At 43.3% G+C, this 26780-nt stretch overlaps 1 protein-coding gene across 3 annotated transcripts in view; it reads left to right on the forward strand.

The window, feature by feature from the left end:
- LOC126292182 (ubiquitin carboxyl-terminal hydrolase calypso) overlaps positions 1-26780 on the forward strand; it is a 163817-nt gene that overhangs the window by 57783 nt on the left and 79254 nt on the right. For all 3 annotated transcript variants that reach the window (XM_049986023.1, XM_049986022.1, XM_049986024.1), the window contains 3 exons: positions 6565-6775; positions 17621-17792; positions 18579-18782. In XM_049986023.1, coding sequence (XP_049841980.1) covers positions 6565-6775; positions 17621-17792; positions 18579-18782 — 587 coding nt within the window. The remainder of the gene's footprint in view (positions 1-6564; positions 6776-17620; positions 17793-18578; positions 18783-26780) is intronic.

Raw genomic sequence — 26780 nt, forward strand, 5'->3', positions numbered from 1 at the left:
TCATGCTGCTTTGGTGAAGGACATATTTTCCTTCACACATAATGTCAACTGGAAGTATCACTTTGCAACCCAATCCCAAAACCTTTCCAACAGCAAACCTAATATTGAACCTGCCTTGAAGAGTTCAGCAGGGATCCCAACTTGATCCACAACCACTACCTCAAAATCATCCCTTGCAAACCTTCCAAGAATTTCTCAGATCCAGCATTGCTTCATAATCCTTCTACATCTACATCTACATCTACATTACATTTATACTCCGCAAGCCAACCAATGGTGTGTGGCAGAGGGCACTTTATGTGCCACTGTCATTAGCTCCCTTTTCTGTTCCAGTCGCATATGGTTCGCGGGAAGAACGACTGTCTGAAAGCCTCCGTGCGTGCTCGAATCTCTCTAATTTTACATTCGTGATCTCCTTGGGAGGTATAAGTAGGGGAAAGCAATATATTCGATACCTCATCCAGAAACGCACCCTCTCGAAACCTGGACAGCAAGCTACACCGTGATGCAGAGCGCCTCTCTTGCAGAGTCTGCCACTTGAGTTTGCTAAACATCTCTGTAACGCTATCATGGTTACCAAATAACTGTGTGACGAAACGAGCCGTTCTTCTTTGGATCTTCTCTATCTCCTTCGTCAACCCGATCTAGTACGGATCCCACACTGATGAGCAATACTCAAGTATAGGTCGAACGAGTGTTTTGTAAGCCACCTCCTTTGTTGATGGACTACATTTTCTAAGGACTCTCCCAATGAATCTCAACCTGGCACCCGCCTTACCAACAATTAATTTTATATGATCATTCCACTTCAAATCGTATCATATAATCATACAATAAAAGATCCTTCTTTCTATGTATTGGCAATACATTACATTTGTCTATGTTAAGGGTCAGTTGCCATTCCCTGCACCAAGTGCCTATCCGCTGCAGATCTTCCTGCATTTCGCTACAATTTTGTAATGCTGCAACTTCTCTGTATACTACAGCATCATCCGCGAAAAGCCGTATGGAACTTCCGACTCTATCCTTCCTCATGTCCCTAGGACATAACCCTAATTTGTCCTCTGTAGAATTCCGAGCTCTATGTTCCCTGAAACCTGATGACACTATTATTATCCCCCCAGCAGACAAAGGATCTATCACTGTGGTACTTGACTGGAAGGAGTATGTTAGTAAAGGTCTATGCCAGCTATCCGACACCTCTACATACAGTGTTTGCCATCAAGATCTCATCCCTGTGATTCAAACTGACCTACAGTCCCTCTGTAAAACCTCAAGCCCCTCACAAGGACTAACACCTCAATCCATAGAACTTCTCACCCCAGCCAAACCATGAACCCCCACCTTTTGGCCATTGTGAGGTAACAGGCGAGTTGTGGCGCCCTGAAAATATTCTAAGTTCGGATTTGGCGTGGCCGCACGGGCAAGGCGGGGCTCATCAGCGACTGCACTGTGCCGCACGTTAGCGGGAGCAAGAGGCATAGCCCCAGCGCATGGTTCAGGTCGATCACATGGCTGGGAATTCCATGTTAATGCTGTGTCGCGGATGGGCTTTGTGTCGTAGAAGGAGATTTGTATGCTGTGGAGTGCCAAAGATGGCGGATTTTGTGAAACCATAATGGCAGACATCACACAGCTAATGTAGAAATAGTAGCCAGATGAATCGTGGTACCTCATAAAGAAACATGTACATTATGATAATGTAATCAGATGTTCAGTATCTTTATTAGTTTAAAGTTTAGTATCTGACGATAAATTATACAAGTGACACCCAGCAACAAATTTCCAAAATCTAAACAGTTCATCCGATTTTGTCGATTGACGTGTCTTTAAAAGGCTATTAGTGTAAACCTAAATTGGTATAAATTACAGGCAAGTAACTTGAATAGTACATGATTTATTGGATGTCAAAGTGGCCGATTACTATTGATTGCATCGGGCCATAAGTACTCCACAGTTACATGAAAAAATGGTAGCTGCATGCATATAAATATATTTATTCATCTATGTCTTTGTTTATACCCAATATATACTATTCAAGAAGAAATTGGTCAATTATTTACTGTGTTTTAGAAAGCACGGAGTCATAAGGCTACTGGTATACTTCTGTTCATTATTGTGATATATGTTTAGTTGATTTGTTTATGTATTAAATAATGTGTGTTAGAGCATGTTTATGGTCCAGCCATAGGAATATTTATTTAATTTCAGGTTATTTAAATGTAAATCCAGTATTTCGAATGTGTTTCATTATGTTTGTGGGTGTGCATTAGCTTGAAGACATGGCAGGAGCGCTCTAGCTAATCACAGTGCTTGTGAATGGGGAGACTGGATGGAAGTGGGAGAAGAGTACGGGAGTGGTCAGGGGAGTCCCTGACAGTACAGCACGACGGACGCATGGTCGCGGGAAGGACATTGAGAGTGGAGCAGTTTGCGTGTGGTCGTGGGTGATTGAAATATTTTGTAGTGCTGACGTGTGCACTTGTGAGGTGTCTGTGGCTTCTGCAGTGAAGAGTAGTATGCGTAGACCATCGACACCAGTAAGTGTTTTACAGTAATAAAGGTCATTCTTAAAGGTACTTCTGCTATCGTACCCATAATTTAAAGTCGTTAAAATAGTACCTGCAGAATTTATTTAATTGCAATATTTGATATATAAATGCCTATACAACATTCAAAATTTGTAATTGCCGAGTAATAGGAACCTTCGACCATTTGTTTCATGTGTATATTCATATTGTATACTATAGACTCGGCAGTATTTGGCTTGTAATGCGGCGACTATGTATCCCAGCCCCTGGACAATTAAACCAATCAAAACTTTTAATATTTCAACTCTGAGTCAGAGGGTACATAGTTGAGGGCCACCCACACCATCACATGTCATTTTATTACTGAATGCCCACACCATCCTATTGGTGCTGGCTTCAAAGCACCCACTGGACAATATATCTGTCTTAATTGATCAGTACCTGCAACATGTAGTACAAAAACTTCCCTCCCACAGCAAGGACACCAACCACTTCCTAGATCATCTGCAATAAACGCCTGTCCAACTCCCACCACACACCTTGTTGTCACCATTGGTGCCACCTCCCACTGTACCAATGTCCCCCATGTAAATGGTCGGTCTGCTGCTGAACTTTTCCCCGGTTTTCATTCACGTGATACCTTAACTGTGACATCCTTCCTACTCACCTTAATAAATTTTATACTTACCAACAATTATTACACCTTTGAGGGCCAGACATACAAACATATCAAGGGTATGGCCATGGTCACCAGGATGGCTCCTTCCCATACCAACCTTTTCATGGGTTGCTGGTATCCATAAGTCTTCAGCTCCTGGTTTGTTTGAAATACATTGATGGCATCTTTTCTGTGTGGACTTATAGAGAGGCTGACCTGTTAAAATTCCTGGATGTCCCAAATAAATTTCACATTGTCCTATTCCAAATTACGTGCCACTTTCCTTGATGTTCCTCTCGTCCTCACCAAAGGAAATTTTGCCATCCTTTCCATGTCAAATGTTCGTCCTCTCCCATACAGCCTTGGCATTCAAGGTAAACTTATTTGTTCGGATGCAGACTCTTTACAGCAATAGACCACTATTCTCACCTCAGCCTTCAGTGGGCATAATTATCCCATTAGCCTAGTTCAGAAGTAGATTTTCTGGACCATCAATTCCGATCCTGGTACTGCTGATCCCTCCAAAAAACTTCATCAGAGCACACCACTGGTCACTGAGTATTATCCTGGTCTGGAATGTATAATCAGCTTCTTTGACAAAGCCATGACTTCCTAAACTCATGCCCTGAGATGAGATCCATTCTGTCTGAGATTTTGCCCACTATGCCTAGAGTGGCTTTCCATCTCCCTCTCAATCTCCGCAGTATCCTTGTCAGACCCTACGCTCCTTTTGCACCTGTCTCCCTACTCTACGGCTCCTACCACTGTGACCGTCCTCGCTGGCAGACTTGGCGTTTGCACCCTCCTACCAACACCTGTACCAGCCTTGCAACTGCAAAACATATACTATCAAAGTGAAAGCCACGTGTGAAACGACAAGTCATATATCAGCTGTTACGTAAACACTGTTCGGTCTTTTCCACCAGCATGACAACCACCAAGTTACCAGTTAAGATGAATGGGCATAAGCAGAGGGTGTATATTGTCAGCATGCAATGTCCTGTTATGCTCTGCAACACGACAGTCGTGACCTCGGTGCCTGTTTCACAACACGCAACGTCTGGATTCTTTCGCCAGACACCAGTTTCTCAGAGCTTGTACTACATGTTCTTGGTCTTCACCAACCGCATGGCCTTAATTTATGTTAATTTTTTCTGTCTCGGCATTTCTTCACTCCAGTTTAGTCTTAAAGATCGTTCATTGCTTTACCAGCTATTTCTAATCATTCTGTCACACCTCTGTTACGTGCAGCACACTTAACTTTTCACTCTTATTAATTCGTGCACAATTTTTAAGCAGTAATCTCTGTCTTGTCTTGCATATTACGCTGCCTTCTACCTTTAAGGCCTCAGGTTTTCTAATCTCATCCGATACAGTCCCCAACAATCACTTTCCTTCTCATCCCGTCCAGTAAGTCTCCATTGACCTGGGGTTCTTGGTTACTTTCCCACAATCCCATAAGCTTACTTTTGTGTGTGTGTGTGTGTGTGTGTGTGTGTGTGTGTGTGTGTGTGTGCGCGCGCTTTTTCTGCCACCACTTGGTGAGTAGATTTTTTATCCACCCTGTTAAATTATTTTGTCAAATATTGACCAAATCAACTAATGTTTTTTAAAGTACCTCTTTTCCATTTTTGAATATTATCTTTACTAAAAAAAGCGGCATTAGTGTTTGCATATGGTATCCGTACATGTATGAGAACGTTTATTACAAACCTGTTCAAATCCAACAAAAGTTTGTGAGATAATAGAATTTAATGCTATTTCTTCCTGTGTTTTACAAAATTGTCAAATTTCAATCAGAGGAATAGACTGTCGTAGTGGCCGTTTTGTAGTTTCTTGCATTTCTCTAGCACTAGCACTAGCGCTGCACAAGTCGGATGTCACGCAATCATTTCAGCGATAAGTGTTTGAGCGAAGTCGATACTGAATCGAGTGCTTCGGCATATTGGGAAAGCGTGCCTTTCTGATCCTTCGAAATAAAGCTGGATGTGACCTCGACAGCTGAAGCTATGTCTCTTGATGTAAGACATTCCCTATAAATGGGTCAATCTGTGTGAAGTGGTCCAGTGATGGTTGCTTCACCATTTTTAAATATTTTAATTTTTTATATGTGATTGCCCTATATTTGATTGCCCTATATTTGAGAAGTTCAAAACAGTGTTTTAAAATAACTTACCTTTCACCTTTACTGGATGGTGGCCATTTTTATTTGTAGGCATGCGACAATTTTTCAGTCTGGAGACATTAGCGAAAATTTGAAAATCAGACACGCAGTTTCGGTCAGCCGGAGAAAAATCTGGATGCCCCAGTCGACCTGAGCCACTGTCGGTCAAAAGCTGTCACATTTTCTGCCGAGTCAGTGTCCTGTGAGGTACGTGCCGTTCACCCCTCGGAGACGGACAGCATTCCGTTAACCTCTGCGATTCTGTGCCTACTCACATTTTGGCTGAAAAAGTGTCAGACAAACAATTGTTTAGGTTGGTCGGTCACCACAGTCGAACGTGGGGCTGCGATTGAGAGACCCAGCAGTGCAAGACGGAGCGGAAACACTCGGAAAAGTACAGTGGTGGAGCTACTGTCAGAAAATGTCACGTCGAGTATATTTTGGGGTTTCTGCAGTGTGCCGTCAGAGGCCACATCATTAAGGAACGGACAGTTACCGAAAAATATCATTACGATCGGATGAGAATACAGAAGATTTTCTCGCAATTGCACCCTAGGAGGTGCCCAGACGAGACGTCGCGCACCGATCTCGGGAGGAGCGGCTGTCGCGACAGCCTCCAGTCGGCATTCGGTTAGTTTTTCTCCTCTTGTTACACGGGAATCACAGTTTGAGGAAGGGATCTCCAAGAAGAGAGAGAAGTAAACGACAGAGGATTGAGTATCTCAGTTATCCAGTTCGAGTATCCGCGAGCTAATCCGTCGACGGGAGATCGTAAACGGTTAGAAGAGTAAAGGTAACCGCTCGCCGTACAGTCGACACGCAGGGTTGTCGACAGGCCCGAGTCGACTGATTCGTACTTCGTCCTGTCAGTGCAGCACAATTGGCCTGGGGGGTCGTGTTATTAGGTGGAGTGGAGGGAAGGAAGGAGGGAGGGAGAGAGAGAGAGAGAGGAGGGAGGGTTGGTGGGAGGGAGGGAGGGAAGCTAATGGCTGGAAGAGGTGGCAGTACAGTAGGGGATTAGATTAGCAGTAAGGGTGCATGTGTGGGGAAGGTACAGTGTACCGGACTGAAACATACGACTGGCTCTTCTGTAGTTAATAGGATTCTTCGTAACTGAATCACAGCAGCTTCTACCCCTTTTAGTGTCACCAGAAAGTGCATTTACTCGGGAAAGTATCGAAAGCCTGTACCCACCTGTCTTCCACCGCCAGGGTTGGGCCATCGGCAACACTCCGGAGCTGGCCAAGGCGCACAACTCGCACGCAATGCCGCAGGCCAAGAGACGCCTCGACAAGTCGTCGTCGTCCGGTGGCGTCAGCACGGGTCGCTACACTGGCGAAGCCTTCCACTTTGTCAGCTACGTCCCCATCCACGGCAAGCTGTTCGAGCTGGACGGCCTCAAGCCGTTCCCCATGGACCACGGTGAGTACTGCCTCGGTTGCTTGAGTCCCGGCACGTTACTGTAGTGTTGTGTATAAATAAAAAATAATTCTGTATGTTATTACAGTCTTGAAATTTGAATTTAAAATGTCAATAAGCTACATTGCCTAGTACTCATTTCTAACTGATGCCCCTTCCTTTCCTCTGTACTGTGAGAATGCAGCAGAGCAGAGGAGGCCACTACTATTAATAGGGTAAACTGTCTCCAGTCCCTACACGTTCATAAGTTTTAACACGTGTGGTGTGTTTCGGGGGTAAATTACAGGCTCGAGGACTGCATTTCGGTTCTGTCGGTACTTCTGACACCTAGGTCGTCTGTCCGGTGGTCGTAAGAATGGGACGACTACCAGTTATGTCACAGTAGCGTGTCAGATTATTATATCTTGCAGGTGACTTCAAAGAATAAATGTGCTTTGTGGTATTCTGTGGTCTGGTAGCAGTATCCCGGGTGGCATTCTCTACAGTGGAAAATTTAGTGACTCTCAGTCTCAGTGACACCGAATTGCACAGTCTCCGATCGCCGAGGCCTCGGCGGGCGGACACGGTGACTGTGTACTTGTGAGTCGCACTTGTATTAATATATGTGTGTGTGTGTGTGTGGTTTCTACATCGGAAGAAGGGCTTTTGGCCGAAAACTGACATATGTAGCAGTATTTTTGTTGTCTCTGTCTGTGAATCGATGCCTCCTCTATATAGTGTGTCACAATCTATCTTTGTCATTACATTGTTAGTATTTTTGTCACACAGATAGTCTTCTGTTGCAAAGAGGATCTACAAAGAACGAGAGGGATTGTGGAAACCAAATGTTGGCAATAGTGATTGAATATTTGTATATGACCGCACACTGGTTGTGTATATTGACTGAATATTTGTGTGTGTCACTAACTGGAAATGTATAAATGGCAACTGGTAGGTGCAGTGGCTGGGAACTCAGATGTTACGAGATATCTTAACCTTACAGAAGAAGAATTGGAAACATTCCTCCTCGTCAGTAGTCTCGGAGCTTCCACTCCGTGCGGGGAAGTCCCGTCGCGGCCGCAGCCAGAGTCTGCGAGGTCTCGGTGCCGCGTGGTGGGCGAGACAAATTGTGTGGCGTATTGCTGTGTAGAATTCCTTCCGAATGTCTGTTGGCAGACCTAGATAATTTTTAGGAACAGCTACAAGTATGCTGTCGATGTAAGTGAGGGTAGCTGTCCTCGCTTTGACTCGCGAGACGGGACTAAATTGATCGCCTCCAGTGAACCACTCTGCCCTGCAGCAATCTGACTGCTTTCGAAAGAGTCCTGAGCCCGACCACCAGATTGGACGATACACTGTAACCGGTCTTTGCACTGTCACCGACCTGTTTTCCACTGTCTCCTATGTATGCCACATAGGATCACAATATAAAGTTAAAGAAGATAAGAACCTAAACGAGAGCTCCACAGTTCAAATCGCCACTGAATTCGTACGCAATTTATTCACTTCTAATATCCGTTACAAAGTCCGCTTCGTCTGTCGGGGGACGCTTCCAGATAGCCGATTGCTGCACGCCCCGTCAGATGGTCTCTTCGTAAACAGCTATTGTACACTCACTAAACGGCAACACCCATATCGAAAACGGCCGATAGTCTTAGATATTTCACACCAATGTGAAATGGAGTGCCCTTCCAAAGACATTCTGAACTTCTCACACCTAGAGAACAAGTTTTCTAATTACTGGCTACGAACTTCTGAAATATTCCTCCACTCATCTCGCCTTCCATACCAAACTGGAGCGACCTACTCACTCGTTGATTTCGCGAGGTGCCCACAGCTCTGCGACGCTCCCACCACGTGCTGACGTCTCGCACTGTTGGCCACTTTCTGCTCACCGTTATAGTACTACTGTTAAGTGCTGCTGCCAAATGGAAGGAAATGCCAGCCATTCTGTGGCTCGAAAACTACCCTGCTCTCTCTCTCTCTCTCTCTCTCTCTCTCTCTCTCTCTCTCTCTCTCTCTCACACACACACACACACACACACACACACACACACACACACTTTTTCACTTTGCTCATGCCCAAATGTACGGGGGTCACACAGAAGGTCATGAGTGGTCTTTTCCTACATCTTCACTTAATGTCAAAAGTATGACTGACTGTAGGGGCTATTGAGTAAAATTTACTTGTGATTGAATTGAGGATTTTTGGCAGGGAGGCCACATTATATTACCTCAGATGGAGAGTCATTGACAGAAGCAGAGGTAACTTAAGTTGTGCCACAGGGAAGTGTGTTTGGGACCCCTTCTGTTGTGTCATTTAAGAGGTGATCAAAAGTTTAATTCGAGGCCGTTACTGCTGTGTATGTGCAACATAGCATGAGTATGATGCAGGTATATAAGCACCAAATTGTAGGCACAGGATTAGTGTAGCAGTCGTGACTTCCCGACGTGTGTGCAGTAAATGCGGAAACTTGAACTGCGGTGATGTTCTTATCGAATGCATCCGAACGGGACCAACATCCTGTTATTCTTCCCACAACTCTGAAAGACAAGCACTGGTATACTTCTGTTGGAGAAAGAAGAGTGTGTACAAGGCAACACATCTTTCAAACGGTGCGACAAGTTCCATTCCGGTCGTGATTTGACACGAGACACGGGTCGATCTTGGAGGCCAGCCTTGGCTGTCTGTGTGCCCAAAGCACCTTCTGCGTTTCAGTGTTGAGTGCAACACTGGAGTGTGATGTTGTACGTGACGAAAGCATGTGTGGCGAAGGGTGCTGCTGCTCCACAGCAACACACGTCCCCTTATAGCAAATCTTGTAGTGCAGAATTTCCGCTGACTCGAGTGGGAGACATTAGAGGACCCACCCTATAGTCCTGAACCCCTCCCCTTCAGTGTCATCATGCATCAGCCCCTCAAAAGGGGAGGACAGTTGCTGTCAGACAGGGATGTGACGTGAGCTGCAGATTCTGGGCTTTATGGCCCTTCAAAAGAAGACCTTTTTTTCACCCTTTACATAATAATTAAATAGCAGACAGTAGTAATATCAGATTTTTTTGCACATGGTGCAGTTATCTATCCTGAAGTACCGACTGAAAAAAAGTGTACAGGCATTCAGTCATATCTCGATAATATTTCGAAACGGTGTAGAGGTTGACGACTCACTTTAAATGTTCATATATGTACAATTGTGCACATCGTGAAACAAAAGAATGATTTTTCTACAGCTTCGTTGTCTGTGATTCACAGTTTGATTTAATCAATTCGTACAGATACCTGGGTGTAACAATCTGAGGTATAGGAAAGAAATGACGATGTAGGATCAGTTGTAGCTAAAGTGTGTAATTGACTGGGTTTGTTGATATGACATTGAGAATTTACAAGTTTTAAGAAAGGACTGTAAATGAGGAATACGGGACTGTACTAAAACTCCTATGTACACTCGTCTGGTTCGCGAGGAAAGAGTAGACTGGTTAGTGTCCACAGAGATGTTTAGCCCGTTATTCTTCCCACATTCTGTACACGATTGGAAAAAGGGAGAATCCCTGATAAGTAGTACAGTGAGAATTACTATCTTCTGTACACTTCACAGTAGTTTGCAGATTATGCATGTAGATGGAGAATTCCGACAACATAATAAAAATGAGACTGTTATTGTAAATCCCAGAGTTTGCAATCTGTGTGGATACGCTGTGACCTTATTTACCACTTAACTACAGCTATTATTAAAATAAGAAGGATACAGCAAGCTAGAGCTACGGTGGAAATGGAGTAGGCACTGAGACGGGCGAACGGTCAGTGTCTCACCGTCTGCAAAATGTGTATCGTGTCAGGCAGTTGGGGAGCTGCAGAGCTGACATTGTGTGTCAGTTGTGAAATCTGTGATCTTTTGGGGTGTACCAAATAATCTTGTGGGCATTCTCTAGGTTTTTACGAGATTTTGTTTTTACAGGGGTAAGAGAGGGAGAAAAGGTGCCGGTTCGTCCGAAACGAGCACAGTCAGTTTCCTTCGTCGTCTTTCCTTAATCAGAGTTCATATTCCATCTCCTGTGGCCACACTCTGGGATGCCCGAGTCTAATCTCGCTTCTTTTTCCACTGACAGGTCCCAGGCTTAAGAGTCCACTGTCGAGTGGTGCTCGAGGGCCGATACTGAGAGCCAGCCGACTGAGGAGAGCTGCCACGAGACACTAGTTTTGTAGGAGCTGTCACCGAGATATTGGGTCGTAACATTCGTCACATGCGTGAGGTGTTCTTTACGAAGTGCTCGGTTTCTGACCAGTAAGGGTACCATCCCACTGCCCTGCATTTCTCACACATTACGTAGCTCAGACTGCACATTTTGACAGCATTTAATCTCGAGTGCACCGTCCCAAAATGCGGCATTATATTGGCCGACGCAAACGGTGAACTATTTACTATCGTTTCGTATGTTGATTTCATTCAAAGTTTTTCCTGTGATCAACTGTCGTTTGGTATCAAATGCCACTTACATCTCTGGAATTGTGGCAGAAAGTGTCACTACTCGAGGTAGGAGTGTGTCTCACTTCCTTTCTACTGTGCTGATGAAAGACGTCGTGTGGAAAGACAACGTACTGTGCACGCGTTTTTTTGTTTGTGTGCAGATACGAAATACAAATGTAAGCACAGTACAGCCACGAGATGAGACGGAGCATGAGTGCTTTCCTTGTGGAGAAGGAGCTGTCGACACCGACGTTACGTCTCTGGGAAATCCATGGATCCCAAAGAGGAAGGGGATGAAACGACAGTGGCTGTTGTCCCAGACAAAGAAAAACGGAAGAAGTTTGTGTGGAATTGCTTAATTAATTACTTACTCTTGACTTTGGTATAATAATTGTCTTTGTGTCGGAAGCTTATTGAAAGAACTAGTGATCTTAGTACTTTAACTAGTTTGGAGAAGCATATAGAGGTATTTGCAGAACAGAATGTACAAGAAAAGTAGACACCACTAGTGGTAATTCTAATTCTGTGGATGAGACTGTCAAGTATCAGAATGAATTTCAAAAATTGTGGCAAGAGTGAAATAACACTGAACAAGAACTTAACCCTCTAACGGTAAAGTTGGGGTTGGATCCAACCCCAGCGCATCTGCTTTCTTTATAACTTCCCACTCCCTTTTCGGAGAGCACTGTGGTTCCAGCTACCCTACCAGCCAGTCGTCCCGGGAACGCCGAGCAGGCCACGTCAGTCTGGTGAGTGACCTGCAGCTACCCTCTTTATCCGAAAGCTACATTACCCGTGCTCGGGTTGGATCCGACCCCACCTTACTGTTTGCGTCACACTTATTAGTTTCTTTTGTGGGGAGGATTCAACCCCATATTGATGTTTATATTACATCTAAGTTTCATTTTCTCTTCTAGTATCTTACTGAAATGGCGCATCAACTCCTTAGACCTCCTGAGGAGATATACGACGAGGCTCTCAGATAGGAGGCTGAGTCAGAGGATGGCGACAATATTGATGCAGAAAACTGTTCAGAAACTGAGGATGTTGTATTGTCTAATACTGATGACGAGGATGATGTATTTCATTGTGCGGCAGGAGCAGTCGAGTGTGATAATTCTCAGTCAGGTGTAGATGATGAGAGAAATTTTGAGCTAGGTAAAGACTTATAGAGACAATATCGACCAACAAACCCATTCATTCAAAATTTTCTAGGACACCAGCATCAAATATTATTACTCATCTCCCTGGTACACGTGGGGAAGCAAGGGGGGGGGGGGGGGGTCACAAGTGAATTGCAAATATTTTTATTATTTATAGATTCGAAAATTATAGAAAAAATTGTTTTGTACACAAATCTTGAATTCGAGAAATCTAGGCAAAAGTGCAATACGGTCCAGTGGTTTCATTCATCAACAGAGAGTGTTGAAATAAAAGGGTTGATGGGCCATGAGCTACATTTTAACACATATCCTAAATATCTTTGTACTGAGGAGACTAACATTACAAGATGTAAAAACTGATGAATATTTTGATAGTAAGTGAGAAAGACGTGAACAGACATCACTATTATTAGAAGCTAAAGCTATGTGGATGATGTGCTGTTTTGAAAACAATTGTGGAGAGCGATCTCGTATTATTTATTCAGAAAGGCTACAGGCACTTTGAATATGTAGGTGTATCAAGTGAATGAGTAAATTCTATTATTTTAAGGCTTTAAGTCGAAAGAGAAGAGAAATATTAAGATCGTATGAGGTATGCCAGAGTGTCAAAGAAAATAGCGTTAGTGTCTCATGCACAATGTATCGTACAATTCTAAAGGCACTACATGATCTAAAAGCTGCAGATTTTTTTTCATGAGTTACATGTCTGTGATGTCAGTCCAAATATACAAAGTTATAGCCCATTAAACTTCCTATTCCAGCCACTGTACTAAATTGCGTAAAGGAATATTCTATGGATATAGCAAACCATGGAGAATGTTAACGGATCATGGATCACAGTTTAATAGTAATCATTTCAAAGAATTCTTAACACGGATAGGAGCTAGACACATTTGTACATCAAAGTTCCAGCCAAAGTCAAACCCATGTGAACGAGTCGTGAAAGAGATTGGATGTTTGTGTAGGACGTATTATTCTGATAGGGATTATCTGAGCACAAGTTGTATGTCTGTGCTCCAAGTAACCTTGAATGAGTTACCACATATGTCTACAAGGCTATCCCCTGTAGAGGTAATAAATAAAATTTTTATTGTTAAGCCATTTAAATGATCTACTTTAAGAAAGAAAACTACATAGTAGGTGATAATCTACAGACATGCAGAATTACGAGTAAGGAAATACAATGAGAGAGCACAAATTCCATCATTCCAGATAAATGACATAGTTCTAATCAAAGAATTCTGTCAGAACTTGGACTTCAAGAAGCAAATAAGTAAGTTTTTTCCTAGGTATTGTGGACCTTTTGAGATAACAAGGATGTCACATCCTAAAGCATAGTTTCTGGTGGACCCAAGAATGGGTCAAGAAAAATAACTTTACAATATTGATCTACTAAAGTAGTTCATAACCTCAGGAGAACCTGATCCTTTGTAGAAGAGTTAAAGTCCCTTAGACAGCTATTGCACATTATCAAGTGCAGCAGTAGCAATAAACTGATAACAAGTGCATAATTGCTCCAAAGTGCAAAGAAATAAGTTGTGACAAACATTAAGTCCAAAAATACAATTTATATGCGTGGAATATATTGTATAATACATACAAATCCTTCTTGTGATATAATCAATATTATGAAAAGGAAAGTTGCTATTCACCATGTAGTGGAGATGTTGAGTTGCAGATAGGCCAACAAAAAGACTGTCGCAAATTAGCTATCAGCCAGTATGGCCTTCATCAAAAGTAGGTGACTGACACACACACACACACACACACACACACACACACACACACACATCTATCTTTATGAAGGTCATATTGACCAAAAGCTAATTCGTGACAGTCTTTTTGTTACACCTATCTGCGACTCAGCATCTCTGCTATTTGGTGAATACAAATTTTTCTTTTCATATTACGATTACATTCCATCCTGGATTTTCTATTATTTGATTCTTGTGATAGTATGTGATACACAGTGACATTAAGACACTTGACTACAAATGACTAACCACTGATGTATGACTACCACATCTCTACGGACTATCAATAGGGGTGTGTTGAGATCAGTTTTGGGGCCTGTACGAGTTAAACTTTGATGAGTCTATTTTGTAGAGCATGCTGACCACTCTTCATTCTCATTATTGTACACGAGATCTTTCACCTTAGTAGCTATTAAAGGTAGCAACATGTCCCACTTCCTTTCTGCAGTGCCGACAAAAGGTGATTTTGTAGAAACATATTGTGCATGCGTTATTTTGTTTGTACATGGATACGAAATGCAAATGGAAGCACAGTACAACCACGAGGCACGACGCAGAGCGAGTGTTTTCTACTTTGGCATCGTGACTGGGGTGCCGTCTGTGCCGAAGAAGAGGAGGTTGGGACGACACTGGCTGTTGTTCTGGGACATGAAAAATAATTGAAGATTGTACAGAATTACTTAATTTCTTTCTTACGTTTTGACTTTAGGGTACTAATGGTCTTCTGTCTACGAGTTCAGTTATTAACAGCTTAAATGTGAATGTTTAATTGATATGTTGAAAGTGTTATTGGGACTGTACAATGGAGAAAGATTTTGAAAAGAAGTAGGTCCCAATTTCGTAGCTAGTGAATAGTAAACATGTTGTTGTTGTTGTTGTTGTTGTTGTTGTGGTCTTCAGTCCTGAGACTGGTTTGATGCAGCTCTCCATGCTACTCTATCCTGTGCAAGCTTCTTTATCTCCCAGAACCCACTGCAATCCACATCCTTCTGAATCTGCTTAGTGTAGTCATCTCTTGGTCTCCCTCTACGATTTTTACCCACCACGCTGCCCTCCAATACTAAATTGGTGATCCCTTGATGCCTCAGAACATGTCCTACCAACCGATCCCTTCTTCTGGTCAAGTTGTGCCACAAACTTCTCTTCTCCCCAATCCTATTCAATACTTCCTCATTAGTTATGTGATCCACCCATCTAATCTTCAGCATTCTTCTGTAGCACCACATTTCGAAAGCTTCTATTCTCTTCTTGTCCAAACTATTTATCGTCCATGTTTCACTTCCATACATGGCTAAACTCCATACAAATACTTTCAGAAAAGACTTCCTGGCACTTAAATCTATACTCGATGTTAATAAATTTCTCTTATTCAGAAACGCTTTCCTTGCCATTGCCAGTCTACATTTTATATCCTCTCTACTTCGACCATCATCAGTTATTTTGCTGCCCAAATAGCAAAACTCCTTTACCACTTTAAGTGTCTCATTTCCTAATCTAATTCCCTCAGCATCACCCGACTTAATTCGACTACATTCCATGATCCTCGTTTTGCTTTTGTTGATGTTCATCTTATATCCTCCTTTCAGGACACTATCCATTCCGTTCAACTGCTCTTCCAAGTCCTTTGCTGTCTCTGACAGAATTACGATGTCATCGGCGAACCTCAAAGTTTTTATTTCTTCTCCATGGATTTTAATACCTACTCCAGTTTTTTCTTTTGTTTCCTTTACTGCTTGCTCAATATACAGATTGAATAACATCGGGGAGAGACTACAACCCTGTCTCACTCCCTTCCCAACCACTGCTTCCCTTTCATGTGCCTCGACCCTTATAACTGCCATCTGGTTTCTGTACAAACTGTAAATAGCCTTTCGCTCCCTATATTTTACCCCTGCCACCTTCAGAATTTGAAAGAGAGTATTCCAGTTAACATTGTCAAAAGTTTTTTCTACGACTACAAACGCTAGCTTCTAAGATAAGTCGTAGGGTTAGTATTGCCTCACATTTTCCAACATTTCTACGGAATCCAAACTGATCTTCCCCGAGGTCGGCTTCTACTAGTTTTTCCATTCGTCTGTAAAGAATTCGCGTTAGTATTCTGCAGCTGTGACTTATTAAACTGACAGTTCAGTAATTTTCACATCTGTCAACACCTGCTTTCTTTAAGATTGGAATTATTATATTCTTCTTGAAGTCTAAGGGTATTTCACCTGTCTCATACATCTTGCACACCAGATGGTAGAGTTTTGTCAAGACTGGCTCTCCCAAGGCCATCAGTAGTTCCAGTGGAATGTTGTCTACCTGGGGGCCTTGTTTCTACTCAGGTCTTTCAGTGCTCTGTCAAACTCTACACGCAGTATCGTATCTCCCATTTCGTCTTCATCTACATCCTCTTCCATTTCCATAATATTGTCCTCAAGTACATCACCCTTGTATAGACCTTCTATATATTCCTTCCACCTTTCTGCTTTCCCTTCTTTGCTTAGAACTGGGTTTCCATCTGAGCTCTTGATGTTCATACAAGTTGTTCTCTTATCTCCAAAGGTCTCTTTAATTTTCCTGTAGGCAGTATCTATCTTACCCCTAGTGAGATAAGCTTCTACATCCTTACATTTGTCCTCTAGCCAACCCTGTTTAGCCATTTTGCACTTCCTGTCGATCTCATTTTTGAGACGTCTGTATTCCTTTTTGCCTGCTTCATTTACTGCATTTTTATATTTTCTCCTTTCATCAATTAAATTCAATATTTCTTCTGTTACCCAAGGATTTCTACTAGTCCTCGTCTTTTTACCTACTTGATCCTCTGCTGCCTTCACTACTTCATCCCTCAATAGTCAACATAATCTTCCATTATCACACTGCTTTCCTGCAGAGGATGAAGAAGTTCGATACAGCTACGAGTGGAACTGTGTAGCGAGATGACAGCTGTGAGGTGAGGAGCAACTCGAGTGCAGAACGAGATGTAAAGATAAAGATAATTACGAATGTACGACTGGCAGATCTCAGTCTGAATTGGTACCCCGATTAAGTACTCTCCAGCAGCGAATGGCAGAGGTAACATTCCAGAATGGACTCGTAGATGTGGAAGCATTTGTGGTACAATACAAGAGCTGCAGGTCATGTGCATTTTCGAGAACCAATTTTGTTTGAATTGGCTCTCGCTGTGAAAACCTAGAAACTTTTAATTCTTACTGTATGATGAGTGCCAACCCGTTTTTTATAAAAAAGAAGAAAGGGGGAAAAAAGAAACTTTCTACTCCACAGGTCTCAGAACAATGTTTTCCAGAGTGACAGAAATGGTTGCCCTTTGTAAGTTGAGACAGTGCATCATATGAGTCACATCAAACAGTTTCGGGCCGCTAGTTTTGATAAGATCTTTTCCTCAAACATTTTTCCTCTAACATTAGTGCACACCGAAGTTATGACCCGGTGTTTTAAACTGAGACACTTCCTGAATACCTGTTCTGAGACATTTCTCATACGTAGGCCCGTGGGGAGAAAAGGAAGACTGGACAGAGAAATTCCGACGTGTGATCACGGACAGGCTGGGCATCACGGCGGGAGAACCGTACCACGACATCCGCTTCAACCTGATGGCGGTCGTCCCCGACCGGAGGATTGCACTCACCCGCAAGATCAAGATGCTCAAGACCAACAGGTGAGCAACGTCTCTCCACTACACAATCTTTAGCTGTCTGTCTGCTACACAAAAATGCTCTCCGTCACATACTCAGTCTCCCGGGAAATAAGAAATCGCAAATACTGGAATCAATTTCCACTTGTTTCCACAGTCTTTATTAAATATCCTCCATTTCACTCTGGCTCGCACCAGCTTGCAGAATAGTTGACTTTTCTGTACCTATGTCCCTGTGCACTCCCTAGTGCCTCATTATCTTCATACCTTTTCCTCCTCATTCATACATAAGTTAAAATATTCTGAAATAGGGGAAATTATCGCTACCGCCTCCTTTTGTCTCTGGGGAGGGTGGTGGGGCAGTTAGAATTTGCTTGAGGTGCTGGATCGCACTGACAGAGTTTCCGTCCTTAGTCTGTAACTTATCTTGAGCTACACTGATGATCTGCCTCTATCACTGCACGTGAAATTTTCAGTACACTCACTTTCAGACTGAAGGAAGTGGGTGACAAACACCAGTTTTCAGATCTAAGTTGAAGGCATTTGTCCTGCATGCCAGCTGTGTTGTGTGATTTATATACAGATTGAAGTATGCAATCCAAAACACTAATTTTTTTTCAAATTTATTTATTTGTACTGTTTTTTCTGTGGGTAGTATATCTACAAAGTTTTTTCACAAGAGTAGCTTCATTTCAGACAGCTCTACAAATTGCTGCTTTCTTCTTACATTTCCCATGATTCGTTCACTACTTTTGCACAAATATTCAATAAAAGCCCACAGTGTCGAACTTCAGTTTTTGCGATCCGCAGGCAAATTGTGCTGGAAGCCTTGCAGCAGCTGGTGAAGCTGACACAGTCCGAGCAGCACCGACACAGGCAGCAGCGGGAGGAGGAAGGAGACGAGAAGCCATCGGCATCGGCAGTCGCGGAGGACGAGGAGCGCGACGACACGCCGGGTGGCGACGGAACTGACGGTGATGCGGAGGCAGACGGATTGTCGCCGGCACGCGACAGGTGGGCATTTCTGTGTTGCTCACAATACGTTTCTTTACTCACGAGCCATAAATTTTGGCTGCATTTTGTGAAATTGCTTCACTTTACAGAGAGGTAATCCGGAGTGACTAGCCGGTGCATAGTACAGTATCTGCTGTAAAGTCACACTTTGTGAATCAGAATTTGTACACAAATTTCCCTGGAAGATAAGAGCAGAGGTGTCAAGTATATAATAGCTGTAAATACATTTTTGAGAGTTACAGAATATTCCCTTTCCCTGTAAGGTGAGTTACCAGAAAAAATATTGCAGTTGCGCCTGTAAGTTTTTGCTTGTGAAACTCGTCACGAAGAAGGTACATTCTTGAGTGACACAGTCAGTGACTTGTCTTACGTTATCAAAATTGGTTTTAGAACCGAAAGGGAATAACTAACAACCCACTTGTAAGTGTAGTAACCTGTTATCCTGGATTGAACTCGGTGTCTCTACAGTGGGGGTTTACTGTATTGCTGTAAACTGGTTTAATGATAGATTCTCAACTAGTAAAAGATTCTCAACTAGTGGCTGCAACACAGTGTTTGAACTACTTTAACTCTTTTTGCACTCTTATTAAAACTTGAAGCAACAGAATGTCCAGTCTCAGTTCTCACTTAAGATATTGACTGTAAGTAGACACAAACTATAACCTCCAGATCAGTGTCACTGAATGTTTACAGTACACTTTTGTATAAGAAGTTTCACAGATGAACATTCCAAACTCTGTATCAAATTATGCAGTTAGTGGATGCAATAGGTTTCACGGGGACTGGTGACAGTGCACAGAAATGTATACAGTTGACACTAATAAATTAACACCTTAATATAAGAAGACAGTAACCTCATAGCATTATATGGCTAACGGATAAGTGCCATCTGAATTTTGATCTGGGAGACTCACAGAGATATGACATACAGAATTGCACAGTGCCGACACGTTGACTGCTGGCATCCGTCATCAGTACTTAGGTATTGCGTCTAAGAAGTGGTTGCACATGGTAGATTCTAGGTCTGAAGGGGCATTTGTGAACTGGTGTAAAGATATTTTTGTGTTTTGGAAACTATGTAATAATTTATGAAACAGTATAGTTGAAATTTATTGAAATCTACTGGCCTGAAAGAGCTATACATTTAGGCAATAATTTGGTTGCATAATGATCAGTTAGTAAATAAAAAAAGTTACAGAACTATTGTGTATAACTACACTTTGAATTTACTTCTTACAAGTAAAGTTGCAAGTTTTGAATTCATGTTAGTTGATGCAAATACTTACTTAATGGTATAATTGATTAATGATGGGTTCTGTTTGGTCCAAAGAATTAGGGCAACCGAAGTATAGTGTAAAACTTAGAAATTAAACCGGTATAATGGTGCAAAATGTCAATGTAATTTTGAGTGTGTCTAAATTTTAATTACATTTCTCTGCTGAATGAATTAGTTTCAAGAAAATTAAAACTTATTTCTCTAAAGTCTAGATTCCATTATTCCTAATGGCATGTGTCAGTGTTTCCAAAACTGTTGATTACCTCTTCTATTGTGCCCCATAGTAATAATTATAATGATCGATTACTCTTAATTAACACAATCTCCGGAAAAATCAGATGCGCCGTTGCAGATAGCGTATTGAAAAATATTGTCCGGGTATTGAAATTGTGTGAAATGCAATAAAGACAGATGTAGGCTCAGACTACATATATACAATGTGGATAGCTAGATTCAAAATGAAAAAGATAATCAATTATGACTGGAATGATGGTAGTTCCAGCTGACATTGTTGTACACCGTGTAAATGAGAATTGAATGTGTAGCCGGCACACAGATGGGGGGGGCCGAAAATGTCGCTCTGCTTTCGGATGTAGACTGACGGGGAAAAAAATCACGGCACCAAAAAATAATTAATGTAGAGTAATGAAATTTCAGTAATATATTTGTCTAAGTAATGTATTCAACTGATAACATTGCAAGATGATGGTTTAATGTAAGCTCGAGATAAGCCATTGCAAATGTAAAACGCCGGTCCATTAGTGACCGGTATAATGGCTAAACTGTCGAATGCGAGCACGTAAACGTGAACGCATTCTGTCTTACCGGTGCCGAATATCAGTTTGTGGGATAAGTTCTGTGCCTGTCGCACTCGGTCGGTCAATACGATGATGCTTAACGCTCTCTGTGGACGACGCCGGAGTTGTCGTCCGACGGTGTCCCGTCTTTGCTTGATCGGAGAAACATCTGGTGATCGAGCAGGCGAAGACAGCGTGCCGGCACTCTGTAGAGCGTGTCGGGTTGCACAATCGGGGTGTGGGTGAGTGTAATCCCGTAGGCAAACGACCCCCGGAATGCCGTTCGTGAACAGCAGCACGACCACTCGAATTGCCAGATCGACTTGCAGACTTGCAGTTGTGTCGCTCGGGATAGCTACGAGAGTGCTCCTGCTGTTGCACGAAATAGCATACCGGACCGGAACTCTGGGTGTTTGTCCGGTGTGTCTGGCATACAGACAGCTGATTGCAGGCGCTCAGCTGGCCTACTTCCAAGCAACATACAGCCGTCACTGGCACTCAGCCACAACTGTATTTCATCGGAAAATATGAGAAGCCTCCACCCTGCCCTCCACTGAGCTCTCGCTCGACGTCACCGGAGGTGCAAATGGTGGCGGTTCAGGGTCAGTGGAATGCATGTCACGGGGCACCTGGGTCGGAGCTGTCCTCAGAATATCCAATTTGTAACAGCGTGTCGTGTCAGCTGCCGCTCGTATTGCCGCTACTGGAGAGGTGGGACACACCGGAGCCATACGCTGGACGCGGCGGTCATCCTCGTGACCGCCCCTACCGGCAGTCGCGCACCGAGGCTACGTTCCTGCCGAGCCTTTCTGCAGTATCGCAGGAGGGACGTCCGGCTTCTCGTAGCCCTATTACGGGACCTAGTTGAAACTCACTCGTGTGTTAATGTCTTTGTCATCTTAAAGGCGTTCTTAACCAACATTCGCTCACCTCGGCCAATCTCGAAGGTAACTGACGCTCACAACCGTTACGGCGTATATTTAAAACGAACTTTATTTCTGTCCTTATAGTGGCGATACTAGTGCCACTCTTATGCGAGTGGCACAAATTTTGAATAGACGTAATTTTTTACACGGAGAAACATGCCTACCAATTTCAGTTTATGCTGCACGACTCCCCCTTTGTATTTCCTTTTTTTTCCCCCTGTCAGTGTGTAAACACACTGGGGTAGTTTTTTTTTATCTCTAAATAACGAAATATTTCAAAAACTATGCGTAGGATTAAAAACTGAAAAAAACATGTGTTGAGTATTTTCGAAAATGCTTCCGGTGATACGGTGCTGACCCCGTGCCATATCCCGCGAGGGTGGGTGGGAGTCAACTTCGAAACCTTATATAAGGACACCGACATGTCATTCGGAACTTCGCTCCGGCCTCTGACGCAGTGCGTGTGGCAGGGATGAGCAGGTCGGGAGGGCCTGTGGGCCAGGGGCCAGCAGGTATCGAGACCGGGGAGTGGGAAGGAGGGATTACAGGGTTGGAAGATGAATCGGCAGGACACCTTCCGTCTACACAGTTTGAACAAACCAGTGCAATTGGGCGGATTACGGGTAGCACGGGTCATGAAGCGGCCACCGAACTCTGACAGTTGTGTTCCGCCACTGGTCGGTCGACTCTGCTCTCGACTGCTGTCGGGTGTCAGCCTTTCGTTTTGGTGGACAGCTGGTTGGTGGTCGTGCCAGTTTAAGGGGACACAAAATTATCCTCTCAGCAGACATAACTTGTCCTTAGTCATGTGCATGGCTTTTCATTATGGAATTCTGTTCTAGCCACTATGCAACTGAGAACTGAGATTACTACTGCTACTACTACAACTACAGTAATGAAAAGTCTCAGTACAACACAAATAATTGAAGGGCTGACGGTAAGAACTCGCCATAGCTGAAGGTAAGAACTCTCCATATAACAGAGGAACAGAGTCATCAAAAGGCATGTGAACTGGACTGAGAAGGAACTCTTTTTCGGAACTGTAAAGCACGTATGCTATGATGATGATCTGTTGTCTACATATAATTTCTGTGAGCTGTAACTGCTGGATATTATTTTGCAAACTTTTTTATTTGTCCCCAGCTTCCATGCTTTATATTTCTCTGAGCTTTCTTCTATATAATGCAGTCTGCATTTATGTGAGAAGTAAATAGGCTTCCACACGACATCAAAGTCTTTGAAATAAACGTGAAGAATCTCTTCGAAAGTACTGCCCATTTGTTCTTCAGAGACTGTATGTTTACCTCTTCTTAATAAAATTTTCTAAATACAGGAACACGACATTTCTCTTCTCTCCGTATGGCACAAAAGAGTATAAATGTCAACTTGACAGTTCGATACATCGTGAGAGAATGAATACATTTTAAAATGTTCGTTTGTTTCTGCGATAGCTTCTGATACTGTCGACTGTCAGTCTCACTTACTCCGACCTGGGGCAATGATCCTCGGAACCCACACAAATGCCCCACAAGTTTTCTCTCCCCCGAAGTTAATGTCTGTCCTTTCAGTTTGGAGACACTTGTTGTCCCTCGAGAGACTCGCTGTGTGCAAAATAATTAACAAAATTGCACATTCTCTCTCTCTCTCTCTCTCTCTCTCTCTCTCTCTCTCTCTCTCTCTCTCTCTCTCACGCAAAGAAAGCAGCAGTTACTGCGAAGAAATGCTGAGACAAACTAAATTAACATAAATTATGGCCAGGTGGGTTGTGAGAACCGAGAAAGTGGTGTAACATGAGTTCCCACCTGCAGAGTTTTGAGAAACTGGTGTCCGGGGGAAGAACCCATATATTGCATGTGGAGAAATAGGCAGTGAGGTCATGACTGTCATTTTGTAGAGCATACTCTGCAAAGGATATCCTTGTATGTTGCCTGTTACACCCTCTGCTATGACTATTCATCCTCACTGATAATGTGGTGGCTGTCATGCCAGTGTTAAAAGACCAAACACTGTTTTCATAACAGCTGGTATATGACGTATCGTTTCACAGGTGGCCCTCCCTTTGGTACTATATGTTTTGTTAGTTACACGGCGGGTATGGGTGGTGGTATGAGGGTGCATAGGGCAAATCTTGCAGTGGGTATGGTCACGGGTAGAGGAGCCAAAGGGTGGAGAAAGAGCGTAGGGTCTGACAAGGATACGGCAGAGATTGAGAGGGTGATGAAAAGCTATTCTAGGTGTGGTGGGCAAAATCTCAGACAGAATGGATGCCATTTCAGGGCACAATTTTAGGAACTCATGACCTCATTGTGAAGTAGCTGATTAATACATTGCAGACCAAATAATACTCAGTGATGGGGAACTGATGACCTTAGTTGTTTAGTCCCCCTTGAACATCCCAACAACCACCACCACTCAGTGACCAGTGACGTGCTCCGAAGCTGTTTTTTGCAGGGATCAGCAGTACCAGGATTGGATGTGATGACCCAGAAAATGTTCTTTTGAACTAGGCTGGTGGGGTAACTACGTCCAGTGAAGGCTGAGGTGAGAATGGTGACATATTGCTGTAAAGAGTCTGCATCCGAACAAATATGTTCGCTCGAATGCCAAGGCTGTGTGGAAGAGAACATTTGACATGGAAAGAATTACAGCTGTCAAAATGTAAGTACTGTTGTTTGTTAGCAGGTTTAATGTGGGCATAAGTGTGTAGCTGGCCTTCGGTGAGGACGAGATCAATGTAAAGGAAAGTGGGACGCAATTTGGAATAGGACCACATCAAATTTAATTGGGAGAAGGTATTAAGAGATTCCAGGAATTTTAACAGCTTATCTCACGATGAGTTCATACAGTAAAGATATCATCTCTGTGTCTAAACCAAAACAGTTTTTTGGATCCCAGGAAAGCCCCCCTCCAAGCAACCCCTGAAAATGTTGGCATACGAAGGAACCATCTAGGTTACCCTGGCCATATCTCTGATTAGTTTGTATGTCTGCCCCTCAAAGATGGGGTACTTGTCGGTAAGTGTGAAGTTGATTAATGTGAGAGGAAGGATGTCGCAGGTATGGAATCAGGTGGGTGCAAACGGCGGAAAAGTTCAATGCAGACAGACCACGTACGTGGGGGACATTGGCACCAATGATGACAAGCAAGGTGTGTGGTGGGAGTGGGACGAGCCAATGGTGATAAGCAAGATATGTGGTGGGAGTGGGATGAGCCCAGATTACAGATAATCTAATATAGGAGGGAAGTCTTTGTGCTATCAGTTGCAGGTGTTGATCAGCTAAGGCAGATATACATGCTCTGGGTGCTCTGAAGCCAGCAACTACAGGACAGCCAGGATGATTGGATTTGTGGATCTTAGGAAGAAGGTAAAAGGTTGGGGTGTGTGGGTGGGGAAATAAGTTCTATGGATTGATGTGTAAGTCCTTGTGAGGGGCTTGAGGTTTTAAAGAGGTACTGCAGGTCATTTTGAATCGCAGGCATGGGATCTCATTGGCCAATGCTATATCTAGAGGTTTCAGTCAGCTGGCATAGGCCTTCACTAACGTATTCCTGTCGGCCCAGTGCCACAGTGGTAGATTCTCCATCTGCTGGGAGGATAATGATGGAGTCATCGGAGATACGGAGCCTGGAGTTCTGCAGAGGATGGAGCTGGGAATGGTTGTGAAGCTGCTCTCCACATGACTCCTACCTGAGAGACTGTCCAGTTAGGGAGGCCCTACCACAAGCTTAAGCTCTCACCAACACAGCTAGTTGAGTGACACCAGAGTGGGCATATCTCCTTGTCACGGTAACGTGGCAGTTCTTGAGGAAGTTAATTACATACCTTCTTTCAATTTCCTCAGTTTTAATTTGAAGTTCGTAACAGGTAAACTATGGCTTCAGGTAGTCTGCGTGTGACCTTCGGCTGAGGAAATAATCCCTGTGAGTAACAGGACATTGAATGTGTCTCAGAATTATTAACAGGGATGAAGTAAGTTCTTCTCAGTAGTGACTCTCCATATCTGGAAGCGTAATAGTAATTTAGTCATTGTTTCGTAATATTCTTTGCACATTTTGGATGTAATTACATCATGCACATTCACTGCCATTTTTTTCCTCTCGTTCACTGTGTGCTACTCAATGTACAGGTCTAATAAATGTGTTCTCCGATCTGTTCGAGCAGAAAGGCAGTGCAGGAAATAGGAGCATGTGTGTCCCGAGTGCAAATGCCGTACAGGTTGCCATATCTGCAGACGTGCAGCAGCTATGTGCCTGGTGAATCCCCTCTTACTGGGCCTGTCTCGGGTCCTCACCCCCACACGGTGATCTGGGTCTGAAGGCAATTTAATGTGAATTTTTTGCATCAACAGTCATCGCTGGAGGTTGGCGTAACTGTAACTTACGCTTGTAAACCCCGGTACTGACTGGGGTTCGAATCCTGGACCCCAAAATTGTTGTCTCTCACTAATCCACTGAGTATTACTCCATTTCAGTTATTTCATTAAGTGTTAGTCCATCTTAAACCAGACATACAGAACCCTCAGGGCTTTTCTTTGCCACCAGAGGATTGTTGTAAGTTGTTCTGGACTCTCTTCATCTGCTTCCTCTCTTCCCAGTTTTCCTAACTCCTTAAAGGTCACCAGTATGAAATACACTCTAATACAATAAGACACATGCTCCTCCATTTTTCATTTGCAGCTGTTTCTCTAAAGTTGAGGTTGATTTCAAGTGGTGAGACTCCGTACCATTATTTTCCATATTAGTAATAATTGTAAACGAGATTTCGAGTGTTTTCTTCCACAGGGTATCTACCGATACAGACCCGATGACAAATATTAGCTCGTAATACCATCCACACACTAAACTGTTGTGCACCCCCATAAAAGTCTTCGAGGACCCGATTCTCCCTCAACAGACTGCGTGCTACGGTTACACCTGCACATGCTGCCTCTAGTGTAGGCTGCCATCAATTCCAGAACCTCCGGGTACTCTAGCGTGCTCACTACCAGTATGTAAGATG

Source organism: Schistocerca gregaria, chromosome 9 (assembly GCF_023897955.1).
Source record: "Schistocerca gregaria isolate iqSchGreg1 chromosome 9, iqSchGreg1.2, whole genome shotgun sequence".
Taxonomy (NCBI): domain Eukaryota; kingdom Metazoa; phylum Arthropoda; class Insecta; order Orthoptera; family Acrididae; genus Schistocerca; species Schistocerca gregaria.